Source organism: Cydia pomonella, chromosome 7 (genome assembly GCF_033807575.1).
Source record: "Cydia pomonella isolate Wapato2018A chromosome 7, ilCydPomo1, whole genome shotgun sequence".
In the NCBI taxonomy this organism is placed as follows: Eukaryota; Metazoa; Arthropoda; class Insecta; order Lepidoptera; family Tortricidae; genus Cydia; species Cydia pomonella.
This window is the reverse complement of record NC_084709.1, coordinates 6,782,392-6,802,143: the sequence shown is the minus strand read 5'-3', so window position 1 is coordinate 6,802,143 and position 19,752 is coordinate 6,782,392. Positions and strand designations below refer to the sequence as shown.

General features: G+C 35.6%; 2 protein-coding genes across 2 annotated transcripts in view; one reads left to right on the top strand and one right to left on the bottom strand.

The window, feature by feature from the left end:
- Positions 1–286: 286 nt before the first annotated feature.
- Positions 287–14,544, bottom strand: LOC133519718 (uncharacterized). Its single transcript, XM_061853781.1, has 5 exons — positions 14,318–14,544; positions 3,830–3,942; positions 2,753–2,895; positions 1,888–2,051; positions 287–1,451 (listed from the first exon to the last, which is right to left on the bottom strand). The coding sequence occupies exons 2-5, from the start codon at positions 3,926–3,928 to the stop codon at positions 1,321–1,323; spliced, it is 537 nt and encodes a 178-aa protein (XP_061709765.1). The 5' UTR covers positions 3,929–3,942; positions 14,318–14,544; the 3' UTR covers positions 287–1,320.
- LOC133519716 (uncharacterized) overlaps positions 11,972–19,752 on the top strand; it is a 21,392-nt gene continuing 13,611 nt past the window's right edge. The window contains exon 1 of the mRNA XM_061853780.1: positions 11,972–12,151. Coding sequence (XP_061709764.1) covers positions 12,119–12,151 — 33 coding nt within the window. The 5' untranslated portion in view covers positions 11,972–12,118. The remainder of the gene's footprint in view (positions 12,152–19,752) is intronic.

The window sequence follows — 19,752 nt, the reverse complement described above, 5'->3', positions numbered from 1 at the left end:
CTGGCGTTCGTACAGACACTTCCAAAAATATCTTACTCAAATAAGCGCTCATAAATATGTGACACAATTTTTTCTTTAGATATTTTTGCGCGCTTCCTCGTGTAAGATATTGCAGGTTCAACCCCCGCCTTATACCAATGAGTGTCTCGCGACTTCGGGATCATTTTAAATTTACTAGTTGTTTATTCGTGAAGGATAATATATTAAATAATAAATACTTGCTGACCCGATATCGTAATATGGATTGGAAGCGAGATGGATATTAAAGTAAGCGTTACAAACAAGATTTTTTCTGAATAAATATTATATTTATTTAATTAACATACCTCGATTAATAAAATATAACAGATTGTATAAAAAAAGAATCAAAATTACGATAACGGTTTGATGCTTCTATTTTCAGTATAAGAGTAACTATGTAGAGTTAGACTAAGATAAGTCTGCAGCGTCATTTCCTGGGGCAATTCCACAGATCGAGAAATGGCTTTTAAGGCACAACACAAAAAACTGTTTGCGTTCAGCACTTAGAATTCCACGTTTAGAAAACTGTTAACCGCATTTCATTAGACTGAACATTTTAACTTTACCTTGTCTCTATATTTATGAACTAGCGATGAATGTTAAAAACAATATCAACCAATTTTCTGCTATTCATAGTGCTCGTTGGGGTAACAAAATATATTCACAAATTGTTGTTAGTTTATTTTATAATTATAAATTACAATAGCTAAGCTATAATAATTGCATGCTCCATCTTGACATAAATATTTGTATGCCTAATGGCAAAACATGGTGATATGCTACTATATAAGACCTATTATGTACCCGTGTTTACAAATAAACGTATCTATTGATTGATTGATTTTGATAGCAAGCGCAGGGCAAGTGTAATTTATACGTCATTATTTCATAGAAGTTTGACTTTTAAATTAACACTTGCACCACGTGTGCTATCAAAATCATTGCAGACTTATCTTGATCTAACTCTAGTGACGTTTCAGCTTGATTTAAAAGAAAAGCACACTGTTATGGACTAATTTAAGATTAAATAATAGAGCTAAGCTACTGTCCGCGAATGACGATAACACCAGGGGGCCTAGCCAAGTGACTACCATTGATAAAAAACGCCAATCGAAAGTGAAATGGTAATGATCACGAGACTTTTCGTCGTTTGTCATTTGTCGATGTAAGGTTGACAACTTGGCTAGGCCCGTGGTCGTTTTTGTATGTCGACTAGTACTTCGCGGTTGGTTGGACACCCAGATGAACTGCAGTCTAGTGAGACATGTTATATCACGGATGCCTGACCTGGAAGACTGGTTATGGTGACAAGCCGCGGCCATCACCCCGCACGGAAAGCAGATTGTGTCGCCGCGCCTGTGCAGGTGCGAGCCGTGACTGCGCTTGCAGCCGCGCCGCGCCCACCGCCGCTACACACTGGGAAAACTCACCTGTGAAGAAGATGAGCACTACGAAGTATAATAAAGCTCAGTCGAGCGCTAGCTGCAATAAAAACGCACACACGTGCATTTTGATTGCGGTCGCTTTGAATGAAGATTAGATTTCGAATTCAAATAAAATATTTCGATTTCGACACAAACGACCCAAAGGCTTTTTGAGTCGGATCAAATGAAGTTTGCATTACGCTTGCAATGACAAAGTGTACCAATGTCATCATACTCATCAATAATTTCGTAAATATGAAAAATAAAATATGACGTTTATAATGACACCGTTTGTGTCACTATAAACGTCATATTTCCTTTTGTTCTGTTCAAATCGGTGCAAAGTTAGAATAGAAAGACTGTAATATTTCTAGATAAGAAAATACATCAATGCTATTATTACCTTATATACCACGTATTATATTTAAAAAAAAACACTTACCAATGGTATTCCAACATTGCACCACATCTCCTCCTTCCTCCCCCTCATTATAGCAGTCGATAATGCGCTGCTGGTAATCGGGGCACACGGGCTCGACACTTGGCAAATTAGAGGACCGCATCTCTATGCGGCGCACCAGAGAGTTGATGTCATCCACTGTTATTCTGGAAGGTGATTAATTAAGTAAATATATGCCTATTATTGAAAGTCGCGCGTGTATATCGTAAATTCTTACAAGCAATAATTAAATGATTTTCCATTGCCTTCATATCTACAATTCCACACTAATCCTTACTTAAGTTGAAGAAATGGCAACAATATTTAAGATAAGTCCTGTAATTTATAATCTTTATGTTATATTTTCATCTAATTAAAAACAAACATTGACTCTACTATAGCTAATTCCAAAACGCGGTAAACAATCTTAAAAGGCTGAATTTAACAGTCAATAGATTATTTGATATTTGACTTCATAAATTACAAACACATATTTTAATTGATTCTTATGACACATCAAATTTAGCTGCCATCTATGATTACATATAAGAACTACAGCGACATCTTCCAACCTTACCGTGAACAGCAAGGAACGTAAGAATGGCTCAAACTTAAACACAAAGCTACAAACAAACGCCACTAGATGGCAGTATGTGTATATTAAAATAATTATTATGTATTTGCAATGAGGTTTACGAATCGTCAGTTCTGAGACGATGTCACAGAACCAGGCAGCGCCTTTTTCGTTTTTAAATTTGAAGATATCCCAATAATGATATTAATTTAAGGGTAAAGTACCTATTTAATTCATTGGGATGAATGGCATTGATAACAATTTTGAATTACGAGTCTAATATTGCTGTCTCACTTGCTCCTCTCCGAGTGCGTCTCATCCAGGCACTTCATCTTCTCCGTGAGTATCTTGTCCTTGAGATCTTCCCGGGGCTTGCGCGTCACCGGCACTGCCGCCGCTCCTCCAGCGAGTGCAGCGTCTTCTACAAGCCGTTCTACCTAAAAACGAATGGTTTATTACATAGAAGGCGAGACCTTGGAAAATACAAGGCATGTATTCCTATATCCTAAACGCATTAAGGTACGCATTTACACCCTGTGGGGGAAATCAACGAAAAATAATTCTGGGAAAAGCTGTGTGTGTGATTTTTCTTATATCGGTCATATCGATTCGGTGCAAGCTGAGGTGTTATTTAAAACTTTGGTTCTTTTAAAAATTACTCAGTCTCAGAGAGAGTCAATCTAATCTCCAATTACTTATATTCACGTAACGTTATAAGAAATATTGAAAATGATTCTGCATGGCTTTGATGACGCGTTGTACGTAAAAACACGTTGGGCCGTAGACGTAGAGCGTAACTACAATACATGCACTGGACTAGAAACACTTCTTCGTTACTTAGTTAAAATAGGCTAGTGTGCTAAAAAAAATTCGTCCATCAGTAAGATTATAAAAATATTGGATACATATAGTATGAAAATATATGTTTAGCCCGTTTTAGTTTAGCGCAACGTCACGCCGTGCCGCACTGTCTGTATGGCGTGACGTGACGGCCTCACTTCCAAACTTCGACATGCTTAATATTGCAAAATAAAAACCCTAAACAAACCCCGTATAACTCATTTTTTTTTTTATCTAATTGACGGACTAATGCTACATATGTATCCAAAATTTCAGCTAAATCGGAAATCAAGAAGGGGTCAAATTTAGTTTCCAAGATTTGGCCACACTAACTAACTATCATACATTACATACTAACAGCGGTGGCAGCATGGTTCTATTTTTATCATTTGTCACTATGCCCGTCACTTTTACGCTTTTATACTTGTTAGAACGTGACCAGCATGAAGACAAATGATAAAGAGCCGACCATCGTAGCCCTACAGGGCAAGTTAAATAAAAGCTTGTAAAAAACACGAAACTTGTTCTCACCATTTTGTTGGATATGCTGATGTGGGGGTCCTGTTCGTCCGTTGGTGGTGCTTGCTGTCGGGAAAAGTGCGAGGCGCGGACGGACTGCCCGCTGCCCATTGTGGACTCTAATACTGTGGAATAAGGTTCTTTATTGATTAACTACACATGGATAGAATGCAAACTCACTGCCAATTCTCAACTCTAATACTGTGGAATAAGATTCAAAATCGGTCATTTGGGTAGCTAAGACCCCGTTTCCACTTGTCGGATGTCGGGCCAGGGTTTTAATCAGATATACCAGTGACAAAGAAAATCGGTGTCGGACAAGTGTGAATAGTCATATAAAATGTTCTGCCACTGGAACATCCGATTAGAATCCGGGCCCGACATCCGACACGTAAGAACGGGCTCTAATTTGAAAGAAATCTTTTGAAATCCTAGTTATTTACTATGTAGGTACGATTCTCGATACGAATATCACTTCTAATATTCCTAAGCTTAAGCGCTTTTGCTCCTGTGTTAACGACGTTTGTTTATGGTTTAATTTGTCATTAAAATAAGTACTAATGATACTGGAAAAATAATAGTCCATTTGAATTATACGAATACAAGACTTATGAAAAAACTACACTTCTTTAGTTAATTAATACTTGATTACTATTGTTGTTAAAAGTCTCCGGGGGTTTACTGTCTTACATCATCTCTTCATTACTCATAAAGTCACAAAAACTTTGTCTAATCGACACATAACCGACAAAGTTTGAATTTCGTCATGTATTGTGCTTAGTGCAATAACAATTTGATTTATCAAGCTCAGATACTCTCGTCGTGTTATCAACTTGAATGGGTATGTTTCTATATTTAAATAAGAATAATAATATCTTAAAATAAATTATACCGCGTAATTCTAAAAGGAAAAAAAACTGGCCAAGTGCGAGTCGGAATCGCGCACCGAGAGTTCCGTACAAACCTGTAGGTATATATTATTTTATGATGTAACTAAAAATGTACGGTTTTCGCAATTTTTCCTTTATCTGTGCTATACGAGTAAGACGTCGCTTCATACCAAATTTCAAGATTCTGAGTTCACGGTTTTGATTGCCTTAAGAGTGTCGAAAATTTGCGGCATAAACGGCTGTATCTTTTGATTGCGTTGGCTTAGAAGTTTGATTTTTTCACAGCTCCAAGGAACAGTAGACCTGAGTATTTGATATAAATTCCAGCTTGATACCTCCACGCTTTCTTGAGAAAAAGGGTTTTGGCAGGCAGACAGACGGACGGACAGACAACAAAGTGATCCTATAAGGGTTCCGTTTTTTCCTTTCGAGGTACGGAATCCTAAAAACACTCAAAAAGTGGCGGATAATTCCAAAAAGGGACTATTATTATTTATTACAACGGAATATGAGTGATTTTAAAATGATTTTCGGGATTACTCAATTTTCATAAATTACACGAATACACATTACTTCAAATATAAATAATTTAAATTACAGTAATGTATTGAATACTAGTACTCTATTATAATTTTTACAAAATCTCATTATCAACTGTTACGTTTTTCCTTATATAATCTTCTATGACCCGGGTACGTCCTTAAACTACGTCCAAAAGAGAGGTATGGGCATTGTGAATGTCATCTCGCTTTGTGTGGTAGGGCACAGCCAGTGGATGCCATTCCAGATCTAGAGCAGAGCCCAACTGGAGAAGTACCTCCACCTTACAGAAAACAGCAGCCAAATAACAGTAGACCCTACTCATAGTGTCGTGTTCCTGCCGGTGAGTAAGGTTGCCAGAGCTCAATGAGGGGGGGCGGGTTTAGGGTCGGCAACGCGCATGTAACTCCTCTGGAGTTGCAGGCGTACATAGGCTACGGAGGCTGCTTACCATCAGGCGGGCCGTATGCTTGCTTGCCACCGACGTAGTATAAAAAAAATATATATATATTAAAAATATCAGTTTGAATCATATATTATTAATGCGGTTGTAAGTATGTAGGTCGCAAAGTCTGTTGACGATAGGTAATTAAAATCTGAATGCTGATACCAAGTAATTAACTTCCTTTATGTTCGGTTGAAAATGATTTATTTTATTTCAGTTGTATATTTTATTTTCATACTAGTTTTAACCCGTTCTTTCACTCCCCAACCCACCCGATCATCTTGACAGCCCGACGACATTGCGGAGTATACTTATACATATATCAACTGTACAATTGATGAACGAAGATGCCTCATAGAATTATGCAAATATGAGTAAGCATGTCCGTTTGGGTCCCCGCTACCTTGAACTTTTCGTGACGATGCCCCGATACTATCGCTTCGATGCTAACCAAAGCCATATCTACCAACAATAGTTCTCATAAACTTATTGCGTTACAAATATATTATTCCTACTGCTAACTGTGAGAATCGCCTCAAGTATGCCAATATAAATATTACGCAATAGTATTGGATTTATTTCTTCAGTAATTATAGAAGAGTCAAGGAGATTGAAAACTTTATTGGTAAAATATGTGACTGGAAAACCACACAAGGCAGCGTATATAAAGATAAGCATCCATCAACAAAATCCTGTGATCTGGTTAAGATTGCAGAAAACCGTTGGATGCGCTGCGAATCTCTCAACAACGTTAATTGTTATGGCTAGGGAATGTGATAATAATTAGCCTATTGGAGTTCACCGATCTTGACCGAGACCTATAGGATAGGTTAGCTAGCGTAAGAACCCTAAGGCGATTATTCAAATGTAAAAGGCAGTTTGCAATTTACTCGCTTTACAGAATGGGTATCCTATCGCAACTTTGAAAAATGTTTGTCCGATGTTATTCTACATTTGTCAAATTTTCATTTGACCGAAACGCGTTTTTCAAAAACCGTCTAATTATTCTAAACCTTTGAATTAGGCATTCAGTAGAAACCATTAGGTTAGGTCAAATTAGATTTGTGTTGTGACCCTTTTGAAATACTAACGGTTTTGAAAAAAAAAAACGCTTTCAAATGAAAATTTGGCAAATGAAACTTCGGCCAAAAAATGTTTCGAACGTTTTGTAACCATAATACTCATATGCATGGGAATTGATGGTATATCAACAACAACAACATAAGTACAATTTCTTGCATATGTCACTTGCAGAACAGAATATTATCAATCATCAATTGCAAGTATGTAGCTACAGTAATGTATTCCTGCATTCCCAGTATTCCCGTGTTTTTGGTTAAATCAAAGTAATTCATCATTACAAACACTGATGCGCCTGAGCAGTGAGCACGGCTTGCAAGCGGTGGGAACTGTAATCTAGCACGGTATCAGTGATCGGTATCGTAAGCCACAGAGCATGGCATATTATTAGCATGACTAAAATGGCTTACGTTTTTTACTGTTTATATAAGTGACGTTTTGACGTAGAACCTTATCGAGACATAGGCTTCTTTCAATTTAAAGGTATGGGGAAAATGACGGATGTGGTTTTTATTTATATTTTTATTTTTAATGTATTTAAGTCTAAATAGGATTCCTTCTTCTCGTACGTAATCTTGTCTTTTAAAATTAATTCCTAAAGTTATCATCTACGCCTTTAACACTCAATCAATCACTGGTCGATAATTGTTATGATGAACAATTTAAAATAACATTTATTTTATTAGCCCATTAATCTAAAAAGATCTGTATTTTTATCTGATACATGTGTGTGTTTAGTCTATTTAATATTGCTTACACCAATCCTTTACATTAACATAGATGTGGTAATTTAATAAAACTGTATACTTCAATTAATGAAATTTACTAGATGTTTAAGTTCAAGATGTTTACTTAATTTGTAGATGCGGAGAAGCCTATTACGTAAAAACTATTTTTAAACAGACCCTTTAACCTCACCATAACTAATAGTTTACATTAGAACACGACCTGACATGACACCATAATAGGCGATTATACTTGATTGATGCCACAGAATACACAATTAATATCGTTAAGATTGTTATTATTTTTTCTTCCTGATTTGTATGATTCACAACTTTTAAGTGCGCGATTTTGTTAACTAGAAGGTATGACGTAGTACAATCGAAATAGGACAAACCTCGAAATCAGTCCTGAAAATAGGCAACATTGAAGCTTATTAAATTCTACGCAAAAGGTCCTATAAACCTTTGCGGAAAAATTAAATCTTCTTATGGAAAATACTTACTGAATCCATACTTTCTCGTTCCGTAACGTTCTCGAGAAAGTTCTCCGTTTAATATGGGTAATGTTCTCGCATGAGAATATTCCCCATACATAACGACGGGGAACGTTCTCGAGAACGGCACAACTATATTGGAGGTATCGGTTCGGAAATACCGCGGGCGACAGTTCATCCTACTCTCCGAGGCAGGAAGTTTCTGGAGAAACGCTACACGGAACATAGGAGATAATGATAATATTTTGAATATGTCGCGGTTTTCAGGTTTAATTTCCAAAATATCGATCCTAGAAGAAAAATTGTGAGGACCAAACTTGTAGAAAATCAAATTTCCTACAATTTTTATCCTCGCGGTTTTACTGTAAAATCAAAAATGGCCGAGTTATTCAAGAAAAACCGTTTTTCGAATATACACAGGAGCCTGATTCAGTCTACTTTTTGAATTTACTCTCCCAGTGACCCCACCGAGGGACCTACGAAAAAAAATCCAAGAACTGATTATTCACGGGTAGGGTCGGTTTTTTGAATATAACGACTGTACTAAGACGTTAATATAAATGATTTATATTGTGTGATTCTTTTTATATGAAGGTTTTACGTGTAAGTACATTTTATGATAAAGTGTTCATGTGATATATTTACGTGTTAGTTCGTTCAGCTCCTAAAATACGATTCTGTTTTATTTTATTTGTTAGAGCTACTTAGCATCATTTTCGCGAATCGCAATCCTTTTCCGATATATTTAAAGGCCACATATCGTAACGCTAAAATAAACATGGTGTAATGTCCAATATACACCCGCATGCGTGACTCATGAAAAGACGGTAGCTTATGTGACCTTATTTTTGAGACATGAATAACGATCCTTAAGACCGACGAGCTTAAATTATTGGTGATTGTATTTCTTTGATAATTGTTTTTTTTTTATATTATTACGAAGTTGCTGACATATTATTGTTGATTCTTTTTTACTATATATCTAGTAATAATACAAACTGATGATCACAATATAATTTTTTAAAAGTTTAGCATGGGTAATTTTAAGTGAAAGTGGTATATTTTGAGATAAATAAGTCATTTCACACCTTAAAATATCAAATGATATAATGCAGGCGTGTCGAGAAAACTAGTTGAGGTAAACTACCCCATTCTCGGGGCTTCATCAGAGACTGATATTATAAATTTTATTTTGAGGCAGCCGTGGTGATTTTCCTACAAGTAAAATAAATAAAAAATGTTTTGACGACCGGTTTGGCTTAGTGGGGACCGTGCCTATGAAGCCGACGGTTCTGGGTTAAAATTCCGGTAAGGGCATTTATTTGTGTGATGAGCACATATATTTTTGTTCCTGAGTCATGAGTGTTTTCTATGAATTTAAGTATTTATATATTATATATATCGTTGTCTGAGTACCCACAACACAGGCTTTTTTGAACTTAATATGGGCTTAGTCAATTTGTGTAAGAATGGCCAATATTTATTTATTTATTTATCATTTACAGGCGAGAGGTTAAAGCTCTCCAACGAATCGTATGAGTACTGATTGCAGATTATGCTTTTTCAAACATACCTCGCTTGTTTTGTCAAATAAGGATGCCAATTATTACAACAAAATACAGTACCTAGTGTTTCTGTACCAATCATTGTGTCGCATGCATTCTGTACAACTTACCGGGAAGTCTAAATTAGGAAGCCTAAAATTAAAAGTTAATCGGTAAAATGTTGTCTCGTTAAAATTGTTGAACATGAATAATGACAAGTATTTTAATAAATATGCAGAAATGTAGTAAAAACTTTAGTAAAAAGATGCCGCGAGTGAATAACGAGAATCCGTTAATTTGTTAGGTCGTTGGTACTGTGAGGAATATGTAGGGGTATATATTACAGGAGAGGTTAACTGTTCCTGAATAACGAAGTTTAATTGGATAAGTAATTAAGTTCTCCTGTTCACCTTTACGTAAAATATTACAGTTCGACAACAAATTAAATATAAACCCTACCTATATAATAATAATTTGACCGATATACGTCCCACTGTTGGGCACAAGCCTCCTCTCATGCGCGATAGGGTTTGGGCTATAGTCCCCACGCTAGTCCAATACTGGTCGGAGACTTCACACCCTTCAATTCCTTCGTGGGTTTCCTCACGATGTTTTCCTTCATCGAAAAGCTAGTGGTAAATATCAAAAATTGGTACGAACCAGGATTTGAACCCGCATCTTACCCTACCCTACTTAATTGCATTAAAGCCGAAGTACACCAAATACATAATGCTGCTGCTGCAGGTCGCTGTATAAAATCGCGCGTACAGCCGCCGTTTGTAATATATGGCATTATAATGTCAGCTGCCATAGTTTGCGTTGCGTGCTCCACGCATTACGTTAGGGACAGTTAGGGAGTCTCAGCCGTGGCTTAATACGCATCTGCATTCTGCAATATGCATTGGAGGATTATTATAATTTTTATGGTTATGATCTGTCATTGTCAAAAGTGACGTTTCTGTTTGAAGGAATCCGTTTCTTACTGGTGACGCGTTTTTTTATGAAACCGCTGAAGAAGCGAGAAGAATTACGATTGTATGGTTAGGCTCATATTTTGTCTCCTGTACCCCTAGTGTAAATTTATTCGATGGCGTAACGTGACGTACGCGTTTGCGTTAAGTCTCATTTTGTATGGGATTTTGAGTTTCCTAAACGTTCCGCTTGGCGCGCTGTTTCTAAATCCCATACAAAATGAAACTTAACGCAAACACGTACGTCACGTCACGAAATCGAATCGAATAAATTTATACGAGGGGCTCTGGATTCAGAGCCAATCATTTTTTTGAGTTTTGAATCTTCTATAAGTAAGTCATTCGGCCCAGCGTACGTCACAAGGATAAAAAATATATGTTTTACGCACGCAAAACTGCGTAGCTAATAAAAATAATTAAATACGTGCCAACCGCAGATGTTTGTCAGAACGCCTAGTTCTTAGAACATAAATAAAGTTTCAACTTATTAAAAAAAAAAAAAAATTTTTTTTATTCTCGAATCAACATCTTCCCGTTATCCCGGAGTTTTGCCACGGCTCATGAGAACCTGGGATCTACTTGGCAACTAAATATTTCGAATAATAGAGCAATTTTGAAATAAAACCTAGTCGTGACTTAAATACTCCGATTTAACCCTTTACCAGGCTAAGGAATATATATTTCCCACATGCGGCTCTTTAAACATGTGTTCTATTTTCGATGAGTAAGACTGACATTCGATTGTCATTTTTGAACTATCAGCCTGGTAAAGGGTTAAAACTACTCACGGCTACCTAAGAAGACAAGTAACTTGAATAAAATAATTTAGTTGTAATTAATCTTATGTTCACGTAAAACAGTACCCAAATAAAAATGTCGCGTCCACTGCCGCTTTACACAACTAACACAACATGAGCCTTTAGAACGATTGTCAATGTACTGCGAACTAAGGTCAAGTGTAAAGATGCGCAGAACTGGTTTGAGGCGTACAGCGAATAGACAGCGGTTAGACTTTAATGAAAAACGCACGCTTATAAAATTTTAAATACTTCGCTGCCACTGCGCAGTCCCATAACAAAATAAAACAGATATATTATTGACAGTACTTACAATCAATACAAATAGAAATGGATGTATTTAGAAGTGTTGTTGCTTGTAGTAATGCAATTTGCAATGTTGCTTCTTAAGAAAGGACCCTGCTTGAAAACTGAGCCGTTTACATGAGGATCATAATTTTCGCACCTTGTATCATGCTTTGTAAAGTGGTTATGTTCATTGAATTTACGAATTCGATCAAAGATAAGATTAGAATGAAAACAAATTTAAAGAAGAGTACTCGTAATGAAGCATTTATAAAAATTATAAAACATTTCGGGTATTACTACCGTTTATTAACGTCTTATAAAAGTAGACAAGGGTGATTACGTAGCTTAGTACGTAGAAATCTACGTTCTAAAAATTCTAGCCCCGAAAAACTGCGCGTTTATTTCCAACCGGCCACGCCGTCTACCGGCGCGCTGACGTCAGCGGAGGCTGCGCGCGGTATATACGAGATGCGCACAGGTGGATCCTCAATCCTTTCTGTGACTCGAGTGAGACCAGTGAACCGACCATGCTACGATTTGTGACACTTTGTGCGGTTGCGGTAAGTAACCATTTTTGAAACCTTTTTGTAATATTTGTCCACTCACTTGCTTTTGGTAACTGTGGTTACAAGCTGTCACCCTTATTTTATTATAATAATAGAAGTCACTGAAAAATATGAAGCATATGAGTGGTTAGTAAGGCTACTTATATGTATAGATTTCACTTGAAAATCTTGCAATTTACTATCTATTCATAAAGTGTATTATTAGACAATGTGTGTTGGCTGCAATTTATCTATAGTTGCCAAGATTATTATAATTATTTTCCACATAATATAAAATAATCCTACCCATAACATGTGTCGCTCCATGCCTAAAGGGCCTTATGCTTCATGTGCATACTCTGATGGAAAGCCACATATAATAACAAATTATAAAGAGTTTAAAGTGCTAGAAACTATGTCGTAAACGTATATCTATAATTTAACAAGTAATTAATTATAAATATTTACGTATATATCTCTTTTTTAAAATTATACAACATTTATTCAACAAATAATTTAAAGTTAAATGCGTCTTAAGCATTGTTAAATTAACAAAATTATATAAAAATAAGTATATTCACATATTATTTTAATCTTCATATACGTACTCGTATATATAATGAGCACGTCTAATGTATAATGAGCATTCAGTGTTTAATTTATTTCATTGTCATTAAAATATTCAAAGTAAGCTTTAAAACACCCGACAAAGAAGCAGAATTTAATGACTCCATCTCCACAACAGGTTTCTAAACGTCAAAAGGACAGAATTGTGTCCTTAGAATACCTGGACGTATAACAAAGTGATTCATTCCAGGCATTTTTATAGGCAGATTGACTGTATAATTATTTCTTAACCCTCCTGATTTTGTTCGAAAGGAAGTTTAGGTTCTAGTTTTGCTGTTTGAACTATCAACCCAGATATACTAAGCCTTATTATAATTAAGATTTTGTCAAGTGAGATTAGGTATGTTGATGACAATTTAATCAGCGTTGATCTGAATAATCAAATGCTTAAATTGATTCATGTTAACTATTTAAGACAGGGCCGTTTTAAACTATGCTGGTGCCCTTGGGAACTTAGGCACAACAATTTGGGGCCCTTTTGGAAAGTAAAGAAAGCGAATTAAACTAATATTTGTCTACTTTATGGGTAATCAAATATACTGTTACTGTCTGTCCTTCGGGGCCACCTGAGGATGGGGGCCTTGGGCACGGGCCCCGTGTGCCCTTATGGTAAAGACGATATTAGATTAAGAACGTATAACAATTCTTTAAGTGTTTTCTCGTACCACATTCGATCCGACAATAACCGATTTTAATCTGTCATTGTGATGGTTCTGTGAACTGCATTCTTAAAACGGAACCCTAAAAGTACTTTCCCCGCAGACAAATTAGCGAGAATTATCTTATTTATATTCATCTTCGGAGCAATCATTCAAATCAAAGGATGCTCATTTTTTATTCCGCGTGCATTTCTTGGTATATGGTCTCGGCAACAGAAAGCTCACGCAAGGCCTTTTATTATAAAGCTCGACATGTAAAGGAAATGCGTGTTTGCCCTTTATCAATACAAAAATTGCGTCTAATACGGAATACCCTTTTACGGATCGCTTTCAAATATATAAGTGACGTATAACGGTTACTATTATATGCTACTACAGGTCATTCATTATCAATAGCCCTAAAAGATCTGACTCCTCGCGGGGGATTTCACAAAAAAGGCTACTTCGGGGACGTGACATTGTATGGCAGCTATTTCAATAACATGCATAAATCTTTATCATATAGCGTTGAATTTAAAGCTAAAATATCAAACGCTATCATGCCAAATATCGGCTTCTTAACTTTATCAGCATTGTTAAAAAATAGCGTCACGTACCCGACACTTTCCAGAATTACACAACTGGCGTGAAGGGGCACTGAATAGAGCAAAGTAGAGTCAGACCAAGCTAACTTGGCAGCGATTTTGATAGCCCAGACGGTGTTAAGTAAACGTCATAATTTCATAGAAGTTTGACGTGCAAAATAAGACTTGCACCGACTGGACTGTCAAAATCGCTGCCAACTTATCTTGGTCTAACTTTAGCGTTATCTTGTGTCTGAGATCAAGTTCGCCTTTGGGGTCACTGGGCCAGCGAAGTAAATGATGTACAATAATATATAAAAACTAAGACTTACCTAATCTAATTTCGAACGAAACTCTTCTCTGAAATATCTTATACGGTCAGTATTTGTCATAAAACATAATCAATTTAAACATAAATATTACATTTTCTTACTAAATATTACAAAAATTTACAAACGTCACTGTTGTCACATTGTTGCCAAAGTCTGATAATGGTCTGATATAAAAATGACAAAATGTTAAGAAGGTTTATTAGAAGGTTGTAGTTCATGTTCAAGTGACTACTGTCAGACCAAGACAAGTCTGCAACTATGGAAGGTAGAGGCATGGAACAGAATCTCCATATACCAAAAAATGTCCGACAAAAAACTATAACTACGTGGCGCTACAATACCTAGAATACTTTAGAAAAAAAATCTAATCATAGACAGCGCACTTCATTCCGTCAATAACGCCTAGGTTCTTAGCTCTCTAGCGCTACTCTGGAGAGATTTGGAACTATTATTTATAGCTGACAGCTGGACACTTTTGCTACAGTTCTGCCTAAGGAGATTCTGTTCCTTGCCTCTACCTTCAATATCTGCAACGATCTTGGTCTGGAGTGTGGAATTAAAAGGAGTGAAATCTCTTATGGTAGAACTGTTGCAAAAGTGTCCAGCTGTCAGCTATAAATAATAGTTCCAAATCTCTCCAAAGTAGCGCTATAGTAATTTAGAACCTAGGTGTTATTGACGGAGTGAAGTGCGCTGTCTATGATTTGATTATTTTGTTCAAGTTTTCTAGATATTGTAGCGCCATCTATTTTAGGTTTTTTGATGACGCTCTTTGGTACATGGAGATTTCATTCCTTACCTCCACCTTCCATAGATCTTAATAGCACACGCGGTGCAAGTGTTATTTTATTTATACGTCATAATGTCATAGAAGTTTGACAATTAAACATTAACATAAACATTTAACAATAACACTTGCATTGCGTGTGCTATCAAAATCGCTGCATACTTGTCTTGGTCTGACTATAAACGGCTGACCATTGCACAATGCATTGGATATATTATATATTTTCATATATATTAACATTCAAAATCATTACTTAAAAGTCAATTGTACTAGACAACATGAAGAAACAACTCAAAATTTGCATCAGTTTACTTTGCTACTCTTGTGGATAAATGCTTTTCACATTGAGATTATTATTACGATCGATATTTGAAATGTCATTGTTATATTATCATAGTTTTCAATTGTTTGGTGGATTTAAATAATTATGTCCGTGTTGCGACAACGCTATTAATTACTTTTTATGAAAAAAGTAAAAAATATAAAAATAATAAATACAATAACATTCAGTTTCCTTAAATCTACTTAGCCATACCTCGAAGTTAACTTAGTTTAAAAAACACCGTGTATTTAAAAATACCTATTATTTAAGCTAAAAAGATTGTGTCCTAGAACAGAAAAGTACCACTTTGATCCCAGCCAGCAGCGAAAAAAAGTATCACTTTGGATCAAACACAATAATATTTTCACATCACCTATTTGGAAAATGGTTGTTTCTTCTCTGCTAGGAGAAGCTCTAGATAAAAAAGAGCAAGAAATGCATACGCGCGCTTGGCATATTATTTTTACTTAGTCCTATTGAATGACGTGTACGTACCCCTTAATTTTAAAATGCATAACTCCCTTATTATAAGGTTAGGTATGTACATACCTAACCTTAGAATAATCAGTTTTAGCATGTAAGTACTTTAGAGTATATTTTACAATTGTATTTGCATGTATTTATACGTCAAAGCAAATAAATGTTCTGATTCTGATTCTGAAAGGGTTCTTTCAAGTTTGCAAATTTATCAGCGCCATCTCGAGACTCTTATCTCATTCACAAAAAGGCTATTATTGCTTAAACAAAGTTGTTTTCTGTAACTTACTCGTATATGGTATTTAATGTGACAATACGTCGTATATATAGCGAAAACAACACAGTTGTATAGCCTGTGAAGCGAGTTTTTACCGCCAAGAGTGCAGAGTCGTTAAAAATAATGACTGGAATTGCAAAAAACGGTCAATATTTTTTTCCTTATGTACCTATTGTCTTTTGGTAAACATACATATTTGGTTCTTTAATGGTAATCAATGGCTTATGTATGGCTTAAATTTGGATTCATTACGAACTTCGATAAAAAAATGTTATTACTTTATATACTAACTTAATTAGTATAACTATGGCCTTATTACGTTATATTTAATTTATATTATATTTTGTGGTATTAATACTCAGAATCAGAAGTAAGTACTTATTTTTTGTTTTGGCGACAGAGATAGTTTACAGATAAATTAAATGTATGTGGAAAAAGCTGCCTAATTGGAACTATTATATAAAGGCACACAATATACCTAACTCTTGGCCGAAAATATTAGTCCAGTAAATATAAATTCGTCAAGAAAAATATTTTAAATGTAGACACCTAATTTACTTTACAACTAAATTTAATCCATTAAGCATTCTAGTCTTTCAGAACACTTGACTCTGAACCGAAAATATTAATCCAGTAAATATCAATTATTCTACAAGTATAATTTTACATTGTACAATACTACTATATTATCATTGTCCACGGAGAATATGAGGATATACCTTATATTCTCCGTCGTTCAGTCAAGGCAAGCTGCACGTTTTTGCATTTTCTACCGGAACACGTCTTGGGTCGGTAAAATTGCTACCCGCCGGTGTATCTTCATCTTTACTTGGAATGCGGAAGTGTGCATGCAGCTTAAATACTGCTTGTTCTAATCGCGCACTGATTAAAATCTAATTGTCTATGATGATCCGTGCAAAGGGCATTATTTAAAGTGTATCCAGGATTATGTTGCAATTAATTGTGTGCTGAATAATATCAGATAATCTCATTAGAATGCTGTCATTTACTTCTGAAAATTTTGACAAGCTAAATTTTGTAATGAATAATTTTAAAAGCGTCTTTTCGATCGCCAGAAGTCATCTCTCATTATGATCAAACCAAAAATTAAGATATTCAAGATTTCGGCTGGTTTTAGGCCGTTTGGATCCTCTCCATCCTTATATATCAATTTTCATCATGATCAGTCAAAAACATAAATTGACTCTCACTATAAATGCTTGTATTAAAAAGGCCTGGAAGACCTGCAATTTTATTGAACCAGGATTCTTGATAATCATATAACTTGAAATCTCAATATAATATGCATACGGAATTATAAAATCAAAAATAATAACACCTAAGATTTCCATTACATTCTATAAAAAACATCAAAATCAGCTGCGCATCAAACAGGTCATCACTATTATTAACATATCGGAACTTGAAAAAAAAAAAGGTAAAAACAACGTAGCTTATGGTTCGGGCACGATTCTCTTGAAAACAGCGCAAAACTATTATTAATGATCTTATAATAAGGCATCAATCATTGGCCAAATGTGAATTGCTTTGTTTATGTTAAGATAAAGGAAGTATACATACTTATACTGCAGCAGCGTAGGTATAGATACAATAGTATATATAATATATTTTTTCATTATTCACCACTAGCTCGTAGTAGTTTTGAAACCCTAGCAACGACCATAATTCTACCATTCCACTCGCTTAGCACGTAGTTCAATTTTGGACTTTCGCGGTGTCGTTTATTAACATTAGTACGAGCGGTTAAACATAAACAACTTTGCCCCCTTATAAAACAAACATGCCTAATTTCAAAGGCAACATGAACCTGTTTTAAGCAAATATGTCTGTAAAAATAAAATAAAATTGACATGAAATGTTCAAATCTAATTCAAGTGTAGATTCATAAATTCATATAGCAAAATATCCAGCCGCAGCAGGGCGTGGCGAGACCCGGATCAGGCGTGCCTTAGGTATTCAAAATCACCCATATTCGTATTTAAGTCGCAAAAAAATACGAATATAACTGCTGCGATGAGGTCGAACACTAAAAATAAAGTGAAGATGACAAAATCAAAGCTAGTAGTAACATTGAGTGAGTCATAGTTTTTGTTAGATACTGATGTTTGTGGCGACTGATGTGGATTCAAAATGGATCAGCAGTGGCAGCATGGTTCCATTTTTATCACCTGTCACTATGCCCGTCACTTTCGCACTTACATACTTGTTAGAACGTGACGGGTATGGTGACAAATGATAAAGAGCCGACCATCTTAGCCCTACTGATTGCGTTAAAATAGCCTTCAACAAGGCCTATTTATAAAACTATTTATATCGAATACCTGAAAAAATCCTGCAAGGCATCTCTATTTATTCGATGTATGTACCAGCTTCCGCATCATTTTGATAGCCATTTAAGCCAGTCACGAATGACTTCAGACTATACGCGTCTACAAGCTCGTTTTTGGGACCGCATATAGACGCGTATAGACCAAATGTAGCGAAACATAGCGCGCATATAAGCCCGAAACGACCGAACACGCGCAGAAAAAATAAACGCTGGTCTGAAACCACCTTAACTATGGATCTAATTCACGACTCCATTTGTGTATGTTGGCCAAATTCGAACTTTACGATACTTTACTTACTTTAAGACTTTTATACTTTACTTTAAGATACGTCAAATATTAGGTCAGTGTCAAAAGTGACGTTTCTTCAAACAAAAACGATATTTACCTAATATTTGACGTATGTCAAAGTTCGAACCGGTCTGCCTGTAAACAAATCACGGCAGTAAGATGCAACCGTAGAAATGTTTCAGGGTAAAATAAAGTGTAACTATCGCAAAGTATTAATTACAGATAATTTTGCCTTGATCAGGAAGTATTTTTACACTAGGTGCCGTCAATAAACATTTTAAGCCGCAACAATTATTGTTTACGCATTTCATTTTATAATACTTTGTAATAACGACTTGTCCAAATACGCACGGTGCACGGTACGTTTTCATTATTTGTCATACATATTCATATTGACTGACCAGTCTGTTTGTACGAGCCTATGGACCTTGGCCGTTATGGGTGCTTTACTCAGTTATGTCAATTGTTCACATATGAGGTTTAAAAATAACCTCATTTTACAACAATAACCGTGCCCTCATTTCATAAGGATCTACTTTTAAGAAATGGGATGTAAACGATAGGCCAATTCGAGTTTTAGTTATTCGATCTGTTTCCTATATGATCTGTTCGTGTTAAAAGTGACGTTTTTGGATGGAAAAATGTCACGTTGACAATTCTAGATTATCTATATTTCAGGCCATATCTGATATAAAGTTAGAACGTTGAATTTTGTCTCATTTGTTAATTCATGTTTTTTATGACAATCGCCTTGTTGATTCTTTTTTTGTTGTGTGTAATTAAAGTAGAGCTCCCATATTAAATGTTGGCAACGCACTTACAACCTCTCTGACGTAATACGACAGTAATCGCTTACCATCAGGGTGCTTAGCCAACGTGCCAATCGTTAACACTCCGTACTGTAATCTCTCTCTATCGCTCCTCCATATTAAT

Bases quoted from the DNA above. Each gene is read 5' to 3' on its own strand.
- LOC133519718 (XM_061853781.1), bottom strand. From the start codon at position 3,928: ATGGGCAGCGGGCAGTCCGTCCGCGCCTCGCACTTTTCCCGACAGCAA. The intron at 2,896-3,829 runs GTGAGAACAAGT...ATTCGTTTTTAG, and splicing joins TCAGCATATCCAACAAAATG to GTAGAACGGCTTGTAGAAGA. The intron at 1,452-1,887 runs GTAAGTGTTTTT...TCTTCTTCACAG, and splicing joins GCAATGTTGGAATACCATTG to GTGAGTTTTCCCAGTGTGTA.